This window comes from Mustelus asterias, chromosome 11, assembly GCF_964213995.1.
Source record: "Mustelus asterias chromosome 11, sMusAst1.hap1.1, whole genome shotgun sequence".
NCBI classification, from domain to species: Eukaryota; Metazoa; Chordata; class Chondrichthyes; order Carcharhiniformes; family Triakidae; genus Mustelus; species Mustelus asterias.
Window position 1 is genome coordinate 21,251,862 of NC_135811.1, and position 23,296 is coordinate 21,275,157.

Sequence of the window (23,296 nt, forward strand, 5' to 3'; positions counted from 1 at the left end):
AATGCTGGAAAAACTCAGCACGTCCAGCAGCATCTTTAGAGAAATAGTTAGGGTTTCGAGTCCGTCTGTACTCCTCTTCATTAGGACTGACCTTTGCTTTTGAAATAGAAACAGAACGATGCGAATTGAACCTAACACTTTTTTGTAAAAGAATATATAAATACCATCTTGAACTACCGAGTTCCTTTCGGTGAAACAATACCTTGTTCCTCATGCCTTGTGGCGTTGTGTTGCAGGGTGTGTTCAAAAGTGACTTTACAGCAGTTGAACCAGGAGTCAGGTACACCTGGAAGAACGCCAGCATGAGATCAATGGGCAACCTTTCAACTTCCTCTAAGGCGCTGAAATCCAAGACCGAGCAAAAAAATGGCCACTTCTGAGGAAGAAAAGCACTTCAAAAATCTGAACGACTTGTCCAAACAAGGTGCGTGTCTGTGTTAAAATAGTGTTCGCCCTTAGCGGTAATCGCTGTAAAAAGTTACAAACGCCAAAGCGATGTTAAATGTTTAGCAGGGAAAAAAGTGGGAGCTCTCACTTTCGAACAAGGCAACTTTAATCTTTTAAAACCTTAACTGTTGCAGAGTCCAAGTATCTTAACAGACGAATCCTTCGTCACTTTGTAAGCAAGTTAAAGATAGGGTTTGGCACTTGCCAGAATTGCGTTTAGTGGACTTGCTTGTCGTGAAATAATTTCGCCTCCAAAGCAATTAATTTATTCAGACTTTGACAAAGGGTCATATGGACTCGAAACGTCAGCTCTTTTCTCTCCTTACAGATGCTGCTGAGATTTTCCAGCATTTTCTCTTTTGGCTTAATTTATTCAGGCATCGTCATATAAACTTATGAAAGGTGCAATTGCATACAGTAGTTATTTCAATAGTTTTTGAGTAAATCATTGTTGAGTGCATTGGACCAATATAAATCACATTTGCAATGCAGGTGGGTCTTACATAGTCCTATACTTTTGAGTGATAATTACTCATCAACAGTGTCAAGATCTAATCCCAGTTCATTGCAGTTGTTTTAGTGGTACTTATTAGCAAAAATGTTACATACAGTGATGAATGATGTCATTAATTTATCATTGATACATTCACCACTTGCAATCCTAGTATCAGCAATTTGTCAAAACTAATAATTTATATCTAAATTTAAAAGGCATTTGGACGGATACATGGATAGGAAAGGTTTTGAGGGATATGAACCAAATGCAGGTAAATGAGGTTAGCTTAGATGGCCTTTTGGGTCGGCATGGACCGGTTTGGGCCGAAGGACCTGTCTCTGTGCTGTACATTCTATGATTCTATATATAAATTGAACAACACTCCTGCCTTGTAATGAGACAGTCACTTTAAGTAATGGCAGGGTTGACAAACAATAACTGGCCTAATTTCCAATGCAGACGCTGTGCTGTATTTTAATGCAGTAAAGTGACTAATGCAACTGGTATATATATTTTTTAAAATCATTCGTGGGATGTGGGCATTGCTGGCTGGGCCAGCATTTGTTGTCCATCCCTGATTGCTGTTGAACTGAATGGCTTGCTAAGCCATTTCAGATGGTATTTATGAGTCAACCAAATTATATGCAACACTCTCAGCAAAGGCAACATGATGGTGATCAGATAAGATTGGAGGATTGATTTATTTCAATTCTCTAAATTTGGATGATGGAGTAAGTTAAATTTCAGTTTTGTGACTTGGATCAGAAACCAGTTCAAGCTGATCGTGTGAGGGTCGCTGGTTCATCTGTACGAATCTTCAGTTAAATGAGTTTTGGTCATCTTTACCCCATTTATAGCAGGTGTGAGATTGAGCACTAATTCCATCAGGTTTCACAAATGTCAGAAAGAAAATGATGCAGAAAATGAAAACACACCTCTGATGCTGTAAGAGATGGAAGTTTGGGTTTGGAGCAGAATATAGGAAAAGTCACAGCACTAACGGAAAAGATCTGCCATGTGCTAAATCTACCAGAATTTGTGAAATGTACTTCCCTTGATCTTGGGTTACTACTTTCTGCATGGGTGTAATTTTTTTAGGTCCCGTTATCAATACCCTGGATATCAACCACATAATCAGTTAAAGGAAGAGGTGATCACATAGAATGAAAAGATCAATAGAGTTAACAATAGAAGCACATGGTTGGGGGTGGGGGGGGGGGGGGCATGTTTCAGGTTGTTCATAATCTTGTGGATAGCAGGGTTGGCTGTGAAATATAAAAATAAGGTTAACAAGATTGGGAAACTGGGCAAGATAATTTAAAAAATAGCACCAAAAGAAATACAAGTTTCAAAGCTGAAACAAGGAAGGCAAGACACACGACCTGGATGGACTTCGAGCAAGGGTTATTAATTAGCTAATGAAATGGGTTAGATTCTCGCCACTCTCTTTGGTGATTTATCAGAAGTAGAAGAAATGAAGGAAGATTGAAAAGTAGCTAATCTAATGTCTATCATTGCAAAGCAGCATAAGATCAATACAGTGAACTCTAAGCCAGCAAGCCCATTGTCTGATGTGACTGAAGCTATAGTGGACATTGTGAGAGAGGAGATCATAAAACAGCTAGGGATGATTAGTGGGGAATTATGGATTTATGAGGGAGCAGGTGACACCTTATTAAAAATGCAAATTCCATGGATGCGATGTCTTTGGATTTCAGCAAGAATTTTGATACTGTACTACGCAAACATGAGTTTATATGGTTAGATAGCAATGGAATTTCAAGTTAAGAGTCTGAACGGGATTCAAAGTTGCTTAGGCCAGAATAAAGCAAAATATTGTTGTGAATAGGTCTGTATTAATATGGCAATGGTTCATTAGTAGGGTTGCTATAGTAATCAGCACTGCCATTGCTATCTGCACTGGCTATAAATGACGTGTTACTGGGGACAGAAACAAAGCTCAATTTGTGGTGGGAGTGTCAAACAATAGGAAACAGGCAAATTAAATACAAACATTTATCTTTTAGAAAAGTTGGGAAGATGGACTTACGCATACGTCCACATTCAATGCCATCTGTCTCACAGATTAATAAGACTGCAGAAAAGAAATAAAAATAAACAAAATGACTCCAGGCTGTTGGACAAAACACTAGTGATGGATGTGGGAGTGCTGGTGTATAGGCTATAGACAAGAATCTGGCAGCAGCAAGGAAAACCAGCTAGACCCACAGGGAAAGAATCCAAACCCCAGGATGATGATAAGCATGTGGCACTGACTAGGCACCCTCTGGAGTACTGTGTACAGTTCTGGTCAGGACTACAACAAGGATATTCGGACGTTGCAGACATTGCAGATGGTGCAGTAAAGAGTAAACAAACCAATATCAAACTAATGGCACCAGAGCTATGAACTGAGATTGAAGAGACTGGGCTTATTTATTCTGCAGAAGGTTTACAGGATACAGTGAAATTCTTATATGCATCGTTGCAGTCTAGAATCAGGAAGTATGGTTCAGAGGAGGGGAGATGCACTGACAGTTTATAGAATTGCAGAATGCTACTGTATGAGGTATTTCTTCCACCAAAGCTGCACCAGTGATTTTCTACAACCCAATTCATCTAATCCCACTCAGCTATTCTCTACTCCATCAAAAAATAAGACATATCCTCCAAAGGCAAAGGATGAGAGTAAATCTTGTGACTGAAAAGTCAACCTCCTTGATTGAGAACCACATGTGAAGTACATTCTGCAGCCGTACCTTGATGGCAATAGATAATAATTGATCTGCAAGGAAAATCAATCCACATCTTAGAAGCTGAACAAGAACTGACCTCGCTTCTGTGAACAGAGAAACATGAGCAATTTTAAGCTGTCATTACTCTGCCTGACCAGAAACCAGCATGCGAGTCACTTGATCGTACAAATGTTCCACACACAAGTACTTTCTCACAAGGCATTTTCTTGAGTCAATTTTAGGGGAATATCCAAGTCTCAGAGGAAATTCAAATCCTATTCTGCTTTTCTATAACAATCATAGACAAATGTGCATTGGAATAAAAATGCTGAACATCTTTCAAATAACTATATTATTCCCTTTGTAAAGACTATAGTTTGTGAGAGGATTCCAAATTCTATTCACCATATGAATATTTTTCTAACTTGTCTTTAATTATTGGTATGAATATCTTAACCTAGTATTTATCCCTTACTAGATATGACTTTAATGCAGAGTTTTGAATTGTGTATAAATACCTCTTCCCAGAATTTTAACCACTATGAATAGACAGTGGTAACTCTATAATGTGAATTACTGGAGTAATAATTGAAACATTGAATTAATTCTTATGTGAAAATGTATTTTTCCTCTACTGTAGCAATTGATGAATATGAAGAACTGATAAAGGAAAATGACAAAATAAGAGAGGAGGTTAGTATTTTTCCAATAGATCAAAACTAAATGTTAACTCTATGTAAGATAGAACTGTGGATCCTAGAAATTATTCACTTGCTCGTATCTCCTATATGCATCCTTTGATTGAATTTTGATTATTTTAAAAGCAAGATCCAATATAGCTTGCAAAATATAATGACTGTATTGCAGCTCATATACAATATTTGTTATCCATCTATTTGCTCTGTCCTACTGAATCATTTTGGCTCTCCACCTCCCCAGTGGCATCTTGCTTCCTCACTCCCTGCATGGACCAGCTGATTGTTTCTGCTACTTTGATGCTGACAAGTCTTTATGCTGCTTCCACTCTCTCCACCTATCAATGAGAGACATTTTAACCTTTGCATTCCCTATTCACCAAACAGGACTATTAGCCTGTGCAACGTTATGCCTCTATTGATCAAGTACATTTTTGTTGGCCAATAGTCCAATTTTCCTCTACAGGGCCCTCAAAATTACCCACAAAATCTGTTCTGCAAATTTCTCAAACATCCTCCAGCACCTTTCCTTCTCCAGTTGTCACCTTCCTCATTGTCTTCCTTCTCATTTTCCCTCTTCCAGCCATTTTCCCTCTTCCAGTCATCCTCCCTCTTCCAGTCATCCTCAATGTGTTTTCCTCTGCCTCTTCTCCCCCATGACCATATTCCTCTTCACGTTTCCCTACATATGCCTCCCTCCAGCCTCATCAATTTCCTCCTTTTCTCTTCTTGTACAGTCGTATCTCCTCCCAATGCTTCTTTCTTTCTCTCTCTCTCCTTCCCCATTTCTGTCGAACTCTCCCTCTTCCCACTCATGCCTGCCTCCCCATCTCCCTCACCCCTTCTTTCACCTTGTCTACCTCCTTTTACACCTTTTACTCCTCTCTTTTCTCCACTTCCCTCTTCCTTCCATTCTCTTTCCTTTCTCCTCTTATTCTTATTCCCTTCTGCATCCTGTTAGCTTTCTTCTAATGCTGCTGCACCAGAATACTTCACTTACTGTCAACTCCTTGTGTGAAACTCCACAAAGATTGACGAGTTAATTACTAATTATAACTGGCCAATTCAGCTCCTTCTTAATTAAAAATTTCAATGACATTTATAGAAATGCTGTGGCTCTAAATGTTCACTGTAGGTATTGTATCTTAATTGCCTTTTGTTCTAATAATGTCTAGAATTTTGCTACAAAAAACAAGATATTTCCCCCATGGGATGTTACAGCAGTGTAAATTTTGATGGTTTGTTTTTACAATAAATATAAAGTTATATGATCAATTTGTTATTGTTGAGATGGGTGTTAAAGTTGAGGAAAGGAACTGTCTTTGGTTAGCCAGACCTTATGCTATAGATCATTGGTGACGTTGCAGCAATACAATTTTTTCATTAACTTCTGTTAATTCTGTGAATCATTGTTCATTTATTATCATATTAATACAATAGTGTGTTGAATGTGTTCCACAGTTTAATTATTTAATTGAAAATAATTGACTATTTAGTGGATTCTAGGTCAATGGAATAGCTGTTCCAACAGTCTCTGTTTGAATAGGTTGTGATTTTGATGGGGCTCTATTGTAATTGTGTTAAGATATAATTAACAATTGTGATCATGCATCATCGTGTTATGCATTTTGGGGAGAGATTGAATCGATAATTGCAACGGGCTCTTCTGACGTGCCGAATATGATATATATTTCTGCATTATTTACTATAAATATGTTAAATTATGGTAATGTGTGTGCATTAGGTGGATTGGCCATGCTAAATTGCCCCTTAGCATCAGGGGGACTCGCTAGGGTAAATGCTTGTGTTGTGGGGATAGGGCCTGGGTGGGGTTCTGGTCGGTGCCGACTTGATGGGCCGAATGGCCTCCTTCTGCACTGTAGGATTCTATGATTCTATGAATATATGTCCTGTTTTGATAAAGAATATTGACACTAAACATTAACTGAAAACCTGATCTTTTTAAACCAAAAGTGTTAATAAACAGAACATGAATTGAACCAAACATTAAATTTTTAAAAAGTTTTATTATACGTTGGCTTTTGTCCAGACTAAGAGCACATTTTGTTTTGAATTAAATTTGTCTTCAACATCTAATTTATGTGAAACTAAAGTATTTCAAATAAAATTGACCTCACCTTAACAATTATCTATTTAGTTAATCAAGCATTATGCTTCTAAAATATAATTTTGAATTCACAATGAGACACATTGAACAGGAAATGGTTTCTTGAAGATAAATATTTGTTAAGTATAGGAGCTCTCTGGCTTAAACGATGATTGAGATAAGTATTGCAGTTTCACATTTTGTTACCATTTCTTGAGAATATTGTTTCTCAGCATTTGGGAAAGTATCAGTCAACTTTTCCAAAAGTTATCATTTGTATAGTTCCCTTTTTTATTAATGTATCTTTCCCAGCACCATCATTTCGTACATTAGCACAGTGGTTAGCACTGCTGCTTCACAGCGCCAGGGACCCGGGTTTGATTCCTGGCTTGGGTCACTGTCTGTGTGGAGTTTGCATGTTCTTCCCATGTCTGCGTGGATTTCCTCCGGGTGCTCCGGTTTCCTCCCACATTCTGAAAGACATGCTGGGTAGGTGCATTGACCCAAACAGGCGCCAGACTGTGGTGACTAGAGGAATTTCGCGGTAACTTTATTGCAGTGTTAATGTAAGCCTTACTTGTGACTAATAAATGAACTTTACTTTTCTAAGAAACGTGTCCTTTAAAAATAGTGTTGTCATTCTTTAATAATTCATACAGACAGGGACATTGTTAGGACCCATGCAACCTGTACAATTGCACAGGGTTCTGAGCCAGTAAGGGACTCCGATGGCTCCACTGAAAAGACACCTACGCAATGGTAATTGCAGATTCCTAAACATTGCCAACTACTCTTAATATTGTTAACATGACTGATCATGATCTTGGGTATGTGAATTTGACAATAGTTTCTTCTTTGTTGAATTAAATTAAAGGGCTCCAACCCAAACCCAACCATGATCTTGGGTATGTGAATTTGACAATAGTTTCTTCATTGTTGAATTAAATTAAAGGGCTCCAACCCAAACCCTAGTGTGGGGCCCCTGTTCCCGATGGTGGGTGTGTCCAGAACTGGGGTCACAGTCTGAGGATACAGGGTAGACTGTATAGGACTGAAATGAGAAATTTCTTCATCCAGAGAGTGGTCAGTGTGCGGAATTCGCAATCACAGGAAGTAGTTGAGGTTAAAACATGGTATATTTTCAAGAGCAGTTAAATATAGTGCTTGAGGCAAAGGGGATCAAAGGATAAGGGAGATCAGGCTATTGAGATTGGATGATCAGCCATGATCATAATGAATGGTGGAGCAGGCTTGAAGGGCTGAATAGCCTCCTCCTGCGTCTGTTTTCTATGTTTCTATGTAAGACAAATACAACACCTGCTTATAGAAGAGTGTGGAATAATTTCAATTCGAAGCTCTTTCTGAAAAACGGCGATTTAAACATTCCAATACAACCCGAATACAATAACTCACATTTTCCCAATGAGCAGAATTTTATGCTCCCCCCAAGACAGATTCTGAGGTGGGAGAGCAGGATTCCCCCTGGGTACCTGCCCACCTGAACCCAGAATCAATTTCATGCTTGAGCAGGCAGGGCCTTGGGTGGGAAACCCTATTAAAACTCTGAGTTGTGTTGCCACCACCCCCACCCCACCCCAGGACATTGGAGCACTGCAACCCCTCCCCCTGACCTACCTCCGCATTGCGATTGCCTCCTCCTCACCTCCCCCCTCCAAACACCCTCCCCCAGGGTGTCTCCTACACTCTGGCCCCCAGGGTCTACCTTCTCAAAAACCCCAGGACTTAGTCCCAGGCAGATTGTTGCAGTACCACTTTTGACCACTGCAGTGCTGTTCCCGGCTGGTTGAAGAGCTGTTGACTAATCTGGTTGGTTGACAGCTCTCACGGGCAGGTCTTCTTTCCAAGGACCGACAGAAGCCCTGCCTACCATCAATCAACGCTCAAGTGAGCACGAAACAGCAGTTTAGAGAGTTGGTGGCTGTGCGTTAGGCACCGATTCTCAGGATGGCGAATGCCAATTACTTACCATCCTTAAAATTTTACCCAGTGATTGTTGACAATTTTCCTCCTTTACATTTTAAATTCAGTTAGAGATAGTGTTGAGTTGGTACTACTCACAAAATTGAACTTGTATTGCACAATGCGTTGCTGATAACCCTGTGCTATAGTGCCATTTGCATCTTAACACCTTGTTCAGTTGCACACTTGAACAGAACTCTGATTGCCAGCTTCATGTTGTTCAAATGGAGAGTGCGGTGTCCGCGCACTTCTGAAAATATTCACATTTAAGAAATCATCAGGCTGTACAATTGATTATTTTCAAACCCGATTTACTCAAAATCATGAGCGATTGATTCCCTGTTACAATCCCAGCTGATAGTCCTGGACAAGTCTTATCCCAGAGTGGAACCAAAAGAGAAAATGCTGGAAAAATCTCAGCAGGTTTGGCAGCATCTGTAAGGAAAAGAGCTGACGTTTCGAGTCCAGATGACCCTTTGTCAAAGCTCTTTTCTCCGCTTGCAGATGCTGCCAGATTTGCTGAGATTTTCCAGCATTTTCTCTTTTGGTTTCAGATTCCAGAATCCACAGTAATTTGCTTTTAGCCAGCTTTTATCCCAGAGTGAAACCTGGCTTGTTAGATCCCACTTTTATTTTTTTGTTTAGAAACCTTGGAGGGCAATTAATGAAAAGCCTTACAGAAGTCTGCTGATGAACTTGTAACAAAAGAATAAAACATTTATTAGACATGAAAAATGAAAGATATTACACTTGACAAAAAGGTTGGAAGTATTTCAGTCCAAACACCAGTAAATGAGTTAAATTACACTAATCTTTACCCCATCTATACCTTTACAGATACATACAAATTCATAAAGAAAGCACAATTTACAATATCTATCTTATACTCTAATATTTATTACATGCGGCACATGTAAACTAGTAGGTGAACTGTGATCAGACACTCCAAAATCAAATGATGGATGCCACCAAAGCAGAGTCTGTAGATTTCTCATCAACCCCCCACACCCCGGCCCCCGTTGTTTGTTCACCTTGAGCCAATCAGTCTCACTGAAACTCTGTCTATATCACGAGGGCTTCCAATCTCCACATTTGAAGAACTCAACTTGTAATACTCTCCCAACTGACACTTTCATTTGGTCATCTGCAACAAGAATCCACCTTCAGGCTTTCAGTCTCTTCTTCCAATGCTACTTTCCTCTGGATCTTTGTGTACCTTCAAGCTTCACCCTCTACGCGCACTCTCAGACTTTCAACCATGCCCAGCAGACCACTACTGCTCCAGAGTCCCACAGTAAGAGGTCACCAACCTTCTGCTGTCTCCTCAGGTCTTCTGACCTCAGTCAAGCCCACTTTGCTATAAGTCTGGTCCCCACAGCTTTGTCTCTTTAATTCTGAATCTTTTCCAATGCTCCTTATTTTAACTTTACCTAACAGGGCCTGTTTCAGATTACTGCCCTTGTCCCTTAACTACAGTGTCTTCTTGGGCCCTCCTCCCTGGTTTGGGACCACCATCTTTGTTTCAGGACCTGTGCCCTGACCCTCTCCCATGTCCTGCTCTTTTGGACACCCTTTTTGGAATGGCACCCCTCTTCTAGATTACCTGATCTTCCTTTCACACTGTTTTGCTTTCTTCCTTGTTTTGCTTCTTTTTCTGTGCAGACACATAGAATTAGTTTCCAGCTAAGAAAATAGCGAAAATGAACTGCACAGCATGGTTTACTGGCCTGAAGACAGTGAAAATGGTCCAGTGGCGCATGTGGAGCTATTCTCCAGCTGGCGCATGCCAGCTCCTGAGGATCGAAAAAAAAGAACAAACTACGCATGTGGGGCCATTCTGTAGCTGACACATGCACAGAGACCACCAGGGCCCACTGAACTCCAAGAACCCGATCTCTGATTTAAAGATAAGTTTCTTTCCTCAGGGGTTTGTCACAATCTGGACAGAGTAATTCAGGAGAAACTGTTCCCACTCATGAAAGGATTGAGAACAAAAGGGCACAGATTTGGATTTTCAGAAGGCTTTTGATAAGATCCCACATAGGAGATTAGTAAATACAAATAGAGTGCCAGAGATTGGGGGTAATATATTAGTATGGAGTGAGAATTGGTAAACAGATGGATGGCAGAGAGTATGAATAGATAGGTAATTCTCAGGATGTCAGGCTATGACTAGGATCAGTGCTAGAGCTTCAGCCACGTGAATGGGCAAGAACATGGAAGATGAAATACGATGTGAATATGTGAGAAGTTATCCACTTTGATAGAAAAACAGAAAGATTTATTTCTTAAATGGTGGCAAATTGGGAAGTGTTGGTGTCCAAAGGGACCTGGATGTTCTTGTTCATGAGTCACTAAAAGCTGGCATGCAGGCACAGCAAGCAATTAGGAAGGGAAGGCAACTGGTATGTTGACCTTCATTACCAGGAGATTTGAGTACATGGGTAAAGATGTCTTGCTGCAATTGCATAGAGTGTTGGTGAGACCAGACCTGGAGTAATGTGTACAGTTTTGGTCACCTTGCCTGAGGAAGAATTTACTTGTCATAGAGGGAGTACAATGAAGGATGGGATTTTCCGATTCCTCCCGCTGGCAGGATCTTCCAGTCTTGCCGATGTTGAACCCTTGTGGCGGGGTGGGAGAACCACATAAAAGCCTATATATGTCAGAGAGACTGGAAGATGCCAGTGGCCCGCCACATTCACTGTGGGAAAACCCGCTGCAGGGAGGCTGGAAAATCTCAGCCAGACGTTCACGAGATTAATCCCTGGGCTGGTGGAATTGTTTTATGTGGTGGGATTGAGGAAACTGGGCTTGTATACTCTTGAGTTTCAAAGAATGAGAGGTGATCTCATTGAGACTTACAAAATACTTACCGACATCCACCCTGTCGCGCACTGCAAGATGTTTCCCCTGGCTGGTGAGTCTAGAATAAGGGACATCAATCTCAAAATAAGGGACAGACCAGTAAGATGAGATGAGGAAGAATTTCTTCATTCGAAGAGTGGTGAAATTCTCTACCCCAGAGGGCTGTGGAAGTTTAGTCATTGAGCATTTTCAAGACAGAAATCAATAGGTTTATGGTTATTAATGACATCAAAGGTTATGGGGATAGTGGGGGAAAATGGCATAAAGGTAGATGATCAGCCATAATCTAAATGAATGGTGGAGCAGGTTCAATGTATTGAATGGGCTTATTCCTATTTCTATTTTCCTACATTCTTATTTATTCTTAATACAAGAAGCAAAGGTGGAAATACTTTTCCGTGCACCGAGTGGTTAAGCTCTGGGATGCGCTGCCTGAGAGTGGTGGAGGCAAGTTCAATTGAAGCATTCAGCAGGAAATTAGATCGTTGACTGAAAAGGAATAATGTGCAGGTTAATGGGGAGAAGGCAGGAGAATAGAACGTGGTGAATTGTTCAATTGGAGAGATGGGCCAAATGGCTTACATGGATGGATGGATGGAATACAGTGTGGAAAAGTGTGAGGTTATGTGCCTTGGAAGGAGGAATGGCGGCATAGACTATTTTCCAAATGGGGTAATGCTTAGGAAATCAGAAGCACAAAGGAACTTGGGAGTCCTTGTTCAAGATTCTCTTAAGGTTAACATGCAGGTTCAGTTGGCAGTTAGGAAGGCAAATGCAATGTTAGCATTCATATCGAGAGGGCTAGAATACAAGAGCAGGGATGTACTTCTGAGGCTGTATAAGGCTCTGGTCAGACCCCATTTGGAATAATGTGAGCCGTTTTGGGCCTTGTATCTAAGGAAGGATTTGCTGGCCTTGGAAAGGGTCTAGATGAGGTTCACAAGAATGATCCCTGGAATGAAGAGCTTGTCAGATGAGGAACGGTTGAGGACTCTGGGTCTGTACTCTTTGGAGTTTAGAAGGATGAGCGGGAATCTTTTGAAACTTACAGGATACTGCGAGGCCTGGATAAAGTGCATGTGGAAAGGATGTTTCTACGAGTAGGAAAAACAAGAACCAGATGGCACAACCTCAGGCTAAAGGCACGACCCTTTAAAACAGCAATGAGGAGGAATTTCTTCAGCCAGAGAGTGGTGAATCTGTGGAACTCTTTGCCGCAGAAGGCTGTGGAGGCCAGGTCATTGAGTGTCCTTAAGACAGGGGATCAGGGGTTCTAGGGAAAAGGCAGGAGAATGGGGATGAGAAAAATATCAGCCATGATTGAATGGCGGAGCAGACTCGATGGGCTGAGTGGCCTAATTCTGCTCCCATATCTTATGGTCTTATGGCTTCCTTCTGTTAAACTGTTTCCCATTTCACATGCCCAGCGTCAACATCAAGAATTCCCAAATCAGTAAAGCTGTCCAATCATAGGGCTAGGCCCATGTGCCACCACTAGTAAGCAGACTGTGTAAACCAAACACTTTTTTGGGTTGGGCAGAATCATAACTGCATGCAAGCCTTCCAGAGATCATGCCTATGTTGGCAATACTGTGCATCATGTTTCATTGATGTCCCAGGGAACCCATAGGTGAAACAAAATGCTGTAACGATGAAAGAACTGCTTAGTAAACAGACCTTTACCTAAGTCCAATGTTCATATAGAACCATAGAAAATTACAGCTCAGAAACAGGCCTTTTGGCCCTTCTTGTCTGTGCCGACCCATTTTTTGCCTAGTCCCACTGACCTGCACTTGGACCATATCCCTCCACACCCCTCTCATCCATGAACCCGTCCAAGGTTTTCTTAAATGTTAAGGTATTATCACTTTATCCGGCAGCTCATTCCACACTCCCACCACTCTCTGCGTGAAGAAGCCCCCCCTAATATTCCCTTTAAACTTTTCTCCTTTCACCCTTTACCCATGCCCTCTGGTTTTTTTCTCCCCTAGCCTCAGCGGAAAAAGCCTGCTTGCATTCACTCTATCTACACCCATCAAAATCTTATACACCTCTATCAACATAGAACATAGAACAATACAGCTCAGAACAGGCCCTTCAGCCCACGATGTTGTGCCGAGCTTTATCTGAAAGCAAGATCAAGCTATCCTACTCCCTATCATCCTGGTGTGCTCCATGTGCCTATCCAATAACCACTTAAATGTTCCTAAAGTGTCTGACTCCACTATCACTGCAGGCAGTCCATTCCACACCCCAACCACTCTCTGCGTAAAGAACCTACCTCTGATATCCTTCCTATATCTCCCACCATGAATCCTATAGTTATGCCCCCTTGTAATAGCTCCATCCACCCGAGGAAATAGTCTTTGGTCACCGATAGTCACCGATCAAATCTCCCCTCAATCTTCTACGCTCCAGGGAATAAAGTCCCAACCTATTCAATCTCTCTCTGTAACTCAGCTTCTCAAGTCCCGGCAACATCCATGTGAACCTTCCCTGCACTCTTTCAACCTTATTTACATCCTTCCTGTAACTAGGTGACCAAAACTGTGCACAATACTCCAAATTTGGCCTCACCAATGCCTTATATAGCCTTACCATAACACTCCAACTTTTATACTCGATACTCTGATTTATAAAGGCCAATGTACCAAAGGCACTCTTTACGACCCTATCCACCTGTGATGTCACTTTTAGGGAATTCTGTACCTGTATTCCCAGATCCCTCTGTTCAACTGCACTCTTCAGATTCCTACCATTTACCCTGTACGTTCTACTTTGGTTTGTCCTTCCAATGTGCAATATCTCACATTTGCCTGCGTTAAATTCCATTTGCCATTTTTCAGCCCATTTTTCTAGTTGGTCCAAATCCCTCTGCAAGCTTTGAAAACCTTCCTCACTGTCCACTACACCTCCAATCTTTGTATCATCAGCAAACTTGCTGATCCAATTGACCACATTATCATCCAGATCATTGATATAGATGACAAACAACAATGGACCCAACACCGATCCCTGCGGCACACCACTAGTCACAGGCCTCCACTCAGAGAAGCAATCCTCCACAACCACTCTCTGGCTTCTTCCATTGAGCCAGTGTCTAATCCAATTTACTACCTCCCCATGTGTACCTAGTGACTGAACCTTCCTAACTAACCTCCCATGAGGGACCTTGTCAAAGGCCTTGCTGAAATCCAGGTAGACAACATTCACCGCCTTCCCTTCATCCACTTTCCTGGTAACCTCCTCGAAAAACTCTAATAGATTGGTCAAACATGACCTACCACGCACAAAGCCATGTTGACTCTCCCTAATAAGTCCCTGTCTATCCAAATATTTGTAGATCCTATCCCTTATCACACCGTCCAGGTCACATATTCAGGTCAAAAACTCCAAGGTGTCTTATGAAGTCAGCCTAGACCATAAGTTTTGCACTTTGAATTTGGCATGGGTGAGCACAAGATGTTTAACTCCAGGAGTTGATCCAAGTGACCCACTGGGGAGCTTTTATTAATTAAAGTTTATTTAAGAACACAGTTAACATATAATAAAAAAATTAACATAACTTTTACCAATTACAAAAGAAAAGAACAACCATGATATTGTATATACCCTAACAGCTGAGTATACTTTTCCAAATTAAGTAACCCCCACAAATGTGCACCCTGTTCTAGGCTTGGCACAAAAAGCAAGTATGCTCATGTGATGCTGGACCTTGCAGCTTTCCAACACCTGCTGTGGATTACTCCTTTGGGCGTTGAATTGAAAATGCTGAGGCCTTCTCAGTCCTGGAACTTCCAACACCTTGAGGAGCACAGAGACAATGCTTGCCTCTAGCTTCTAACTTCACCTCACAAACAGCAGAATTTTCACTCCAGAGAGAGGCAGAGAACACAGCTTTCAGTCTGCGGCCCAAACAACTTTTGCCAAAATGAAAACAAAACCTTTGGATTTTTCCTGTTTAAATAAAACTGTGCCAAGGTACCACCTGACCTGTCAATCAGGCTCCACCCAGCAATACCAAAAGGCTCATAAAACCCCAGGGCACTGCATAAGTCAAAATTAAAAATAAACATTGCTTCAATTATCCTGCTTCAGCAATCATAAAAAGATATCAACACAGAAAGCACGGTGTCAAAACAAAATAACCAGGCCTGCTTGGAAAAGCTGCAGAGAACATGATTAAAATACAACCCATATGATTAAAATACATTTCTTAAAGGCACAGTATCATCACACCAACAATACAATAACCAAAAGTTCTGTGAGGCAGTTTTCTCATGTCACATTTCCATGGTGTATCTTTATGCTAAGAGTCTGATGGGAGTGGAAAGAGGAACCAGACATAGTCCACAATATCAATTTGCATTCATATAATTTCTTTAATGCAGTAAATGAGGAGTGTAAAGGAAGCAACTATCAAATAAAATTTGACATTGAGGCGCATGAGATATTAAGGCAGGTGACCAGAAGCTTGGTTAAAGTGCTAAATTAAGAAATATCTTAAATGAGGTCTGAGAGGCAAAGAGGTATAGGAGACTTTCAGAACTTAGGGACTAGGCAACTGAAGAAATGGTGACTTTCAGTGGAGCAATGAAAATCAGGGATATGTAAGATGCTGCAGAGGTTTTGGATAATTGTAAGGCTGGAGGAGATAACGCAGAGCATGGCTATGGAAGAATTTGAAAACCGGAATGAGAATTTTAACATGTTGCTGGACTGGGAGTTAAGGTATGTTACTGAACAGAACTTCATGCAGGTTAGAATATGGTCACCAGAGTTTTGGATGAGCGTAAGTTTATGGATGTGCAAGTTTGGAGGCTGGTCAGAAGGACATTCGAATATTCAAGTCTTGAGGTAGCAACGGCATCGTTGAGGGGTTTCCCAAAAATGAGCTGAGGTGGGTAATGTTATAGAGGTGGAAGTAGATGATAATGATGGAATGAATATCTGATTGGAAACTCAGCCCAGGGTCAAATAGGATGGTGAGATTGCGAACTGTCCAGTTTAGCCTCAGACACTTGCGAGAGAGAGAGATGGAGTGGGAGCCTCGGGAACAAAGCTTGTGATGGGGACCAAAGAAAATGACTTTTGTCTTCCCAGTATTTAATTAGAGGAAATTTCTACTCATCAAGTACTGGATGTCAGACAAGTAGTGCGACAAATCAGAGACAGTGAAGGGGTCGTCGAAAAGGATACTGGTGAGGTAGAATTGGGTGCGATCACCTTACATAGGGACATAGAACTTAAGAGCAGGAGTAGACCCTTCAGCCCTTTGAATCTGCTCCACCTTTCAATCAGATCATGGCTGATCTGGATAAGTTTTCAACTTCACTTTCCTGTCTGCCCCCCATAACCTTTGATTACCTTGTCAATCAAAAATCTCTCTTAATTGCCTTGAATAAATTGAATGACACAGCCTCCTCTGCTTTCTGGGGAAGCGAATGCCACACACTAACAACCCCATGAGAGAAAACATTTCTCCCCATTCTCCCCATCTTCTTTAATTGTAGACTTCTTATACTTAAACTGTGTCGCCTGGTTCTAGTCTCTGCTGCAAGTGGAAACATCCTTTCAGTATCCACACCATCAAGTCCCCTCAGGATCTTCTACATTTCAATAAGATCATCTCCAATGGGTAGAGGCCCAACCTGTTCAATCTTTCCTCCTAAGTGAAGCCTCTCACTCCAGGACTCTGTACTGTTTATAGCACAATTATATATTTTCAAATAAGGAGAAAAATACTGTACAGATGTGTTCTCACCAAGACCCCGTATAGCTGCAGTAAAACCTCTTTACTGTTTTACTACATTCGCTTTCCTAATCACTTACTCTGCCTGCATACCAACCTTTTGTGATTTATGTACCAGGAAACCCAGAACCCTCTGCACCACTGAGTTTTGCAATCTCTCTCAGTTTAAATAGCGTGCTGTTTTTCTATTTTTCCTGCTAAAGTGGGCACGTTTACATTTGACCACATTTGACATGTGGGACCTAATGCTGTATCTTTGGATGCTGTCGCAGAGGGGAAGTATGTACATTGGAAATAGGATGGGATTAAGGATAGATTCTGAGTTGGGGATTGTGGGGTGGTGTGGTGTGGCAGAGACTTGGGGGAAGATGGTGTGGGAAAGGCAGCCATTTCAGGTTGACCCTGTGGCTATGACTTGATAGATAGGAATGGAACCAGGTGAGAAAAGTGCCACCTACTTGACAACGGAAGTGGGGTGTTGGAGTAGCATTGGGTGCTTAAACCCAGACTTGTCTGCAACCCAACGGTTGCAGACAAGTCAAAAGTGGTTCAGAGGGATCTGGGTTTCCTGCTACAAAGTGATGAACAGGAAGAGTTTCTCACAGTCACATAAGCTGTAATTTGTGACTGTGATATGCCTGTTTCTGTACTGTGACAAGGATTGAAGGGGTTCAAATATATAGGTACAGGAAAGATGGTCATGATGGAGGACTACAGAGAGGAAAGGAAGGCTGAAGGTGGAGTGGTAATCTCCAAGGCAGAAAGTTCAGGCTAGATTTGTTTGAATAGGGGTGGGGGTTGATGGGCAGGTGGTTTCATGAGGAGCGTGAACCATTAACAATATCGGGGGCAGCAAGGTGGCACAGTGGTTAGCACTGCTGCCTCACAGCGCCAGGAACCTGGGTTCAATTCCGGCCTTGGGTCACTGTCTGTGTGGAGTTTGCACATTCTCCCCTTGTCTGCGTGGGTTTCCTCCGGGTGCTCCGGTTTCCTCCCGCAGTCCAAAGATGTGCGGGTTAGGTTGATTGGCCATGCTAAATTAACCTAGTGTCAGGGGGATTTGCCAGGTAACTCCATGGGGTGACGGGAATAGGGCCTGGGTGGGATTGTGATCGGTGCAGACTCGATGGGCCGAATGGCCTTCTTCTGCACTGTAGAGCTTCTTCTATGAATAGCAACTAATTTGTGGAGATGCCAGTGGTGGACACAGTAAGAAGTCTCACAACAACAGGTTAAAGTCCACCAAGTGTATTTGGAATCACAAGCTTTCGGAACGCTGCTCCTTCATCAGATGAGTGGAGAGGTAGGTTCACAAACACGGCATATATAGGCAAAGATACAATTACAAGATAATTACAGATTGGAATGTGAAGAATGGTTGAAATGCGAGTCTTTACAGTGTGAATGGAGAGAGAGATAATCACAGGTTAAAGAGGTGTGACTTGTGTCGAGCCAGGACAGATTTTGCAAGCCCAGCCCAAATGATGGGGGTTACATGTAGTGTGACATGAACGCAAGATCCTGTTTGAGGTCGTCCCCTCTCCCCACTCGCTTATCTGTACCTGTAAAGACTCCTTCATCAGGTGAGTGAGGACTTGTGTGCACAAACAGGTCATATACAGACACAAACTCAATTTACAAGATAATGGTTGGAATGCGAATCTTTACAGGTAATCAAGTCTTAAAGGTACAGACAATGTGCGTGGAGAGAGGGCCAAGCACAGGTTAAAGAGGTGTGTATTGTCTCCAGCTAGGACAGTTAGTGAGATTTTGCAAGCCCAGGCAAGTCGTGGGGTTACAGATAGTGTTCCCTTCCAGTCGGGGAACACTTCAGCAGTCACGGGCATTCAGCCTCTGATCTTCGGGTAAGCATTCTCCAAGGCAGCCTTCACGACACATGACAACACAGAATCGCTGAGCAGAAACTGATAGCCAAGTTCCGCACACATGAGGACGGCCTCAACCGGGATCTTGGGTTCATGTCACACTATCTGTAACCCCCACGACTTGCCTGGGCTTGCAAAATCTCACTAACTGTCCTGGCTGGAGACAATACACACCTCTTCAACCTGTGCTTGGCCCTCTCTCCACTCACATTGTCTGTACCTTTAAGACTTGATTACCTGTAAAGACTCGCATTCCAACCATTATCTTGTAAATTGAGTTTGTGTCTGTATATGACCTGTTTGTGAACACAACTCCTCACTCACCTGATGAAGGAGCCTGAGACTCCGAAAGCTAGTGCTGTCAAATAAACCTGTTGGACTTTAACCTGGTGTTGTGAGACTTCTTACTGAGGTCACAAGAGACAGGGCTTTAAGAATTCCTTTACCATTTCAAGTAGTGGAGAAGGGAGGTCATGGTTATCTCTGCATTTCAAAGTGATCCTGGATTAGTGAGCAGTTTTGGCAGAGAGGAGCAGGGGCCAATAATGCCTTATGTGATCCAGCCAGATTAAGCAATGAACAACTAAACCAGCTGTCCACCAAGTCTGCATGCCTTGGACCTATAGGAGTAAGGGTGACCATGTAAGATGACAAGGTAAAAGGGTGGCCATGATAATAGACTTGTATGGAGCGAGGGAAAGGGACAAAAGGCGGGCATTGAATAAATGTAAATTATGCTGACCAACTGCAACATCTCCTTCCTTGAGATAACTTTCTAATTCCTCATTTAAAAAACATATTAATAAATTTTAATTTTCACCAAATCCAGTTGAAAATACTCTGATTTTAAATTTAGCTAAAGATCCTCCAATATTGTGGGATACATTATACTGCTACACTACTGTTCTATTGTACCCATCTGAGACTGGTGCCTACACACAATGATACAAAGTTATCATATCTGAGTTATATTATTGACCGCATGTTGTATTAAATTAGTAACTTGAGGTGTTTCATTCTCATGATTAGAACTGTACAAAATGTGCACCAAAGACTGTTATGTGTGCTTCATTGCAGGGCTATATCATTGTATCCAAAATAGTTCACAGAAACAAGAGGCAAATATTTGCTAAATTAGATTTGGTTCAGAATTTTCTGAATAAAACTGTTAAAACCTATACATTTGAGTGGTAAATCGATAATGACAAATCTAAGCATCTTCTTGTGTTATGTTTGACATTTTAATCCATTTATGAACAGAATGCAAGATTGATTGAAGAAAAAGATAATGCTATTCAACAAGTGAAGCGATTCCATCGGGGTAAGTCAATATGTTTGATGTATTGATGCGAATTCTAGAGTGCTACAATGGTTACAAAATGCGAGTCGCCATTCCAGAATTCACAGCCGTATCAAATCTTCTGTCGAAATGTAGCAGGATATCTGAAATTAGAAACAAAAAGCGCTGCAAATGAGCTCTAGATTTGTCAGTGACCAAGCATAACAAGTCAAGACAAAACTTCAAGCTATGAGCTTTTCACAATGGGCTAAATGACCTTCTCTGTGAAATTTCTATGATTTATTAACAGAAGTTATACAGAGCAGGAATATAGCCCTTATTAGGATTAACCAGCATGAAGAAGGGAAGGGGGAAGAATAGGTAAATGAAAAGAATACAGATTTGCTCTCTGAAGTAATTAGCTACCTCAAATGTAGTGCTTAAAAAAATTGTTATTTACATATTCAATATCTCTTCCCCACCACTATCCTTTTCCACAATAATCAATCATTCAAAGTAAGTTGATTCTACAACACATTTATTAATTACAATATATTATAGCCTGTTTTACACCTCTTCAAAGTTTTAGACAGTCTTACCAACATTACTGATAATAGTAATTCATTTTCTTGTATATCACTTTGATCAATTACAGATCAATTTTAAATAAGCTACAATATTATATTATTACATTACATTAACATACAATATTGTATTATTACAGTATGTGGAAGGATATTAAAAGTTTAAAACTAAAGCTTGAGTCAAAATGGTTGGAAAATGAAAATATCAATGAACGGATCAAGCTAAATTGGCCCAAGGTGAATCTCATGTCAGACTCTGAGGCAGGTCTACCAAAGATTTTAAAGAAACATGCCATTGTCTTTAATGGAGAGCTGGGAACCATGAAAAAGGTTTCAGTCAAGCAAGATGCTTAAAGGCTTGGTCAGCGCTGTATGCCTTCAGGCCTAAGGCAGAATTAGAGAGACTGGTCAAGATGGGGGTCTTCCAACTCATTAATGTAACTATTGGTCATGCCGATAGTTATCGCGATGAAGAAAGATGGTTTGGTATGTGTGTAGTGATTTTAAAGTCACTATCAATCTGGTACTGTGTGCAGAGCAGTATCCACTAATTGATTTATTTTCTGGGTTGGCTGGAGGTTAGCATTTCAGTAAATCTGATGTTTGCGGGAGTTTCACAGCTATTCAACTATAATATGCCTCACTCCTCATAACTGAACAGGCGCCACTCAGAGCAAGTTCAAGATCTTTATTCGAGCTATAGCAGGGGAACCAGCTTTGGACCATGTGGTTTCCAGGTTCACCAAACAAAGGATTACAATGGCATTTATACCGTCAGGCTCAGGTGTAAGTGATTTACATATACCAATCAAAATTGTACATTCATTCAAAGGTGATCAGTATCCAATCCCTCAGTATCCAATAGTTCTGATTATTTCAGTTGATTCCCATAGTCATATTTAACCAATTACACCATCTCTACGCTTGTCTAATTACAATATTCAATTACTGACGAGGCACATATTCAAAGTTTATACTATCAGCAAACACATATATCTGTAGTCATTGACTGTCTTTTATTCTATGCAGTGACTTATTGTGGCCTACCAAAACATGTCTATCGTCCTTAACTATTATCTAGAGCAGAGACTCAACAATGGTGTCCCTGTGATCTAAGCAAATCCTCCCCTGTCCCTTGTTTATATTGCTTTCATGGCAGTGTGGCTTTGACAGCCTCACTTTAGAACTTGGCTATCTTCAATGATTTTTAATCCTTTCACTGACCTTGGTCAAGCTTATCTTCGTATCAGTGTGGATCCAGATTCACAGCAATATTTGACGATCATGACACACAAGGGGCTATTCAGGTATGAAAAGCTTCCATTTAGCATTATGTCTGCACTGTGTTGTTCCAAAGTGCCATGGATCAAATTCTAAGCAGACTCTAAGGAGTCCAGTGCTACTTAGACAATATCTTAGTTACTGGAAAGAATGAAGAAGAGCATCTGCAAAATTTAGATGCTGCATCCTAGAGGCTAGAAGATTACGGGCTATGAATACGGAAGGATAAATATGCATGTCATTAGATGCAAAGGGACTGCACAAACCGCCTTGAAAGGTAAAAGCTATAACTGAGGCACCTACACCTTAAAACTTTGATCATTTTGGGGCTTATTAAACTATTATGAAAGGTTTGTCCATAATCTAACAACTATTCTCAAGCCTTTACATAACTTAGTGTATCAAAACAGGAAATGGAAATAAGTGAATCAGTGTGAGAATGCCTGAATACAAGTTAAGGAGGCATTACTAAAGTCAGAATTACTGACATACTTTTATCCAGAGTTATCCTTGCAACTGGCTCATCATCTTAAAGAGTGGGACTAATAGTTTCACACACAATGCCCAATGGAGAAGAAAAGCCAATAGGGTTTGCATCAAGCCCTTTCAACAAAGCAGAAATGAACTATGTACAAGTAGAGGAGGAAGCTCTATGCATCATTTTCGGAATCACACATTTTTACAAATGCCTATATGGAAGAAAATTTACTTTACTAATGGATCATTGACCACTGACAATGATACTCTGGCTGCACACTGGTGTTCCATCTCGAGCAGCAAGCCAAATGCTGAGCTGGCTTTACTGTCCACAAGATTGGTGGCATAGTGGACAGTGAAGAAAGTTTTCTGGGATTGTAACAGGATCTTGATCAATTGGGCCAATGGGCTGACAAATGGCAGATGGCATTTAACTTGGATAAATGCGAGGTGATGCATTTTGGTAGGACTTACCCAGGGCAGGATTTACTCAGTTAATGGTAGGGCGTTGGGGAGAGTTATAGAACAAAGAGATCTAGGGGTACAGGTTCATAGCTCCTTGAAAGTGGAGTTACAGGTGGACAGATTGGTGAAGAAGGCATTTGGCATGCTTAATTTCATCGGTCAGAACATTGAATGCAGGAGTTTGGACATCTTGTTGAAGTTGTACAATACATTGGTAAGGCCACACTTGGAATACTATGTACAG

At 41.2% G+C, this 23,296-nt stretch overlaps 1 protein-coding gene across 1 annotated transcript in view; it reads left to right on the plus strand.

Annotated features, from left to right (window-relative positions):
- Positions 1-236: 236 nt before the first annotated feature.
- The window catches only part of LOC144500853 (shootin-1-like), a 47,140-nt gene continuing 24,080 nt past the window's right edge, over positions 237-23,296 (plus strand). Inside the window, exons 1-3 of the mRNA XM_078224328.1 lie at positions 237-424; positions 4,319-4,371; positions 20,227-20,287. Of these exons, the coding sequence (XP_078080454.1) occupies positions 367-424; positions 4,319-4,371; positions 20,227-20,287 (172 nt within the window). The 5' untranslated portion in view covers positions 237-366. The remainder of the gene's footprint in view (positions 425-4,318; positions 4,372-20,226; positions 20,288-23,296) is intronic.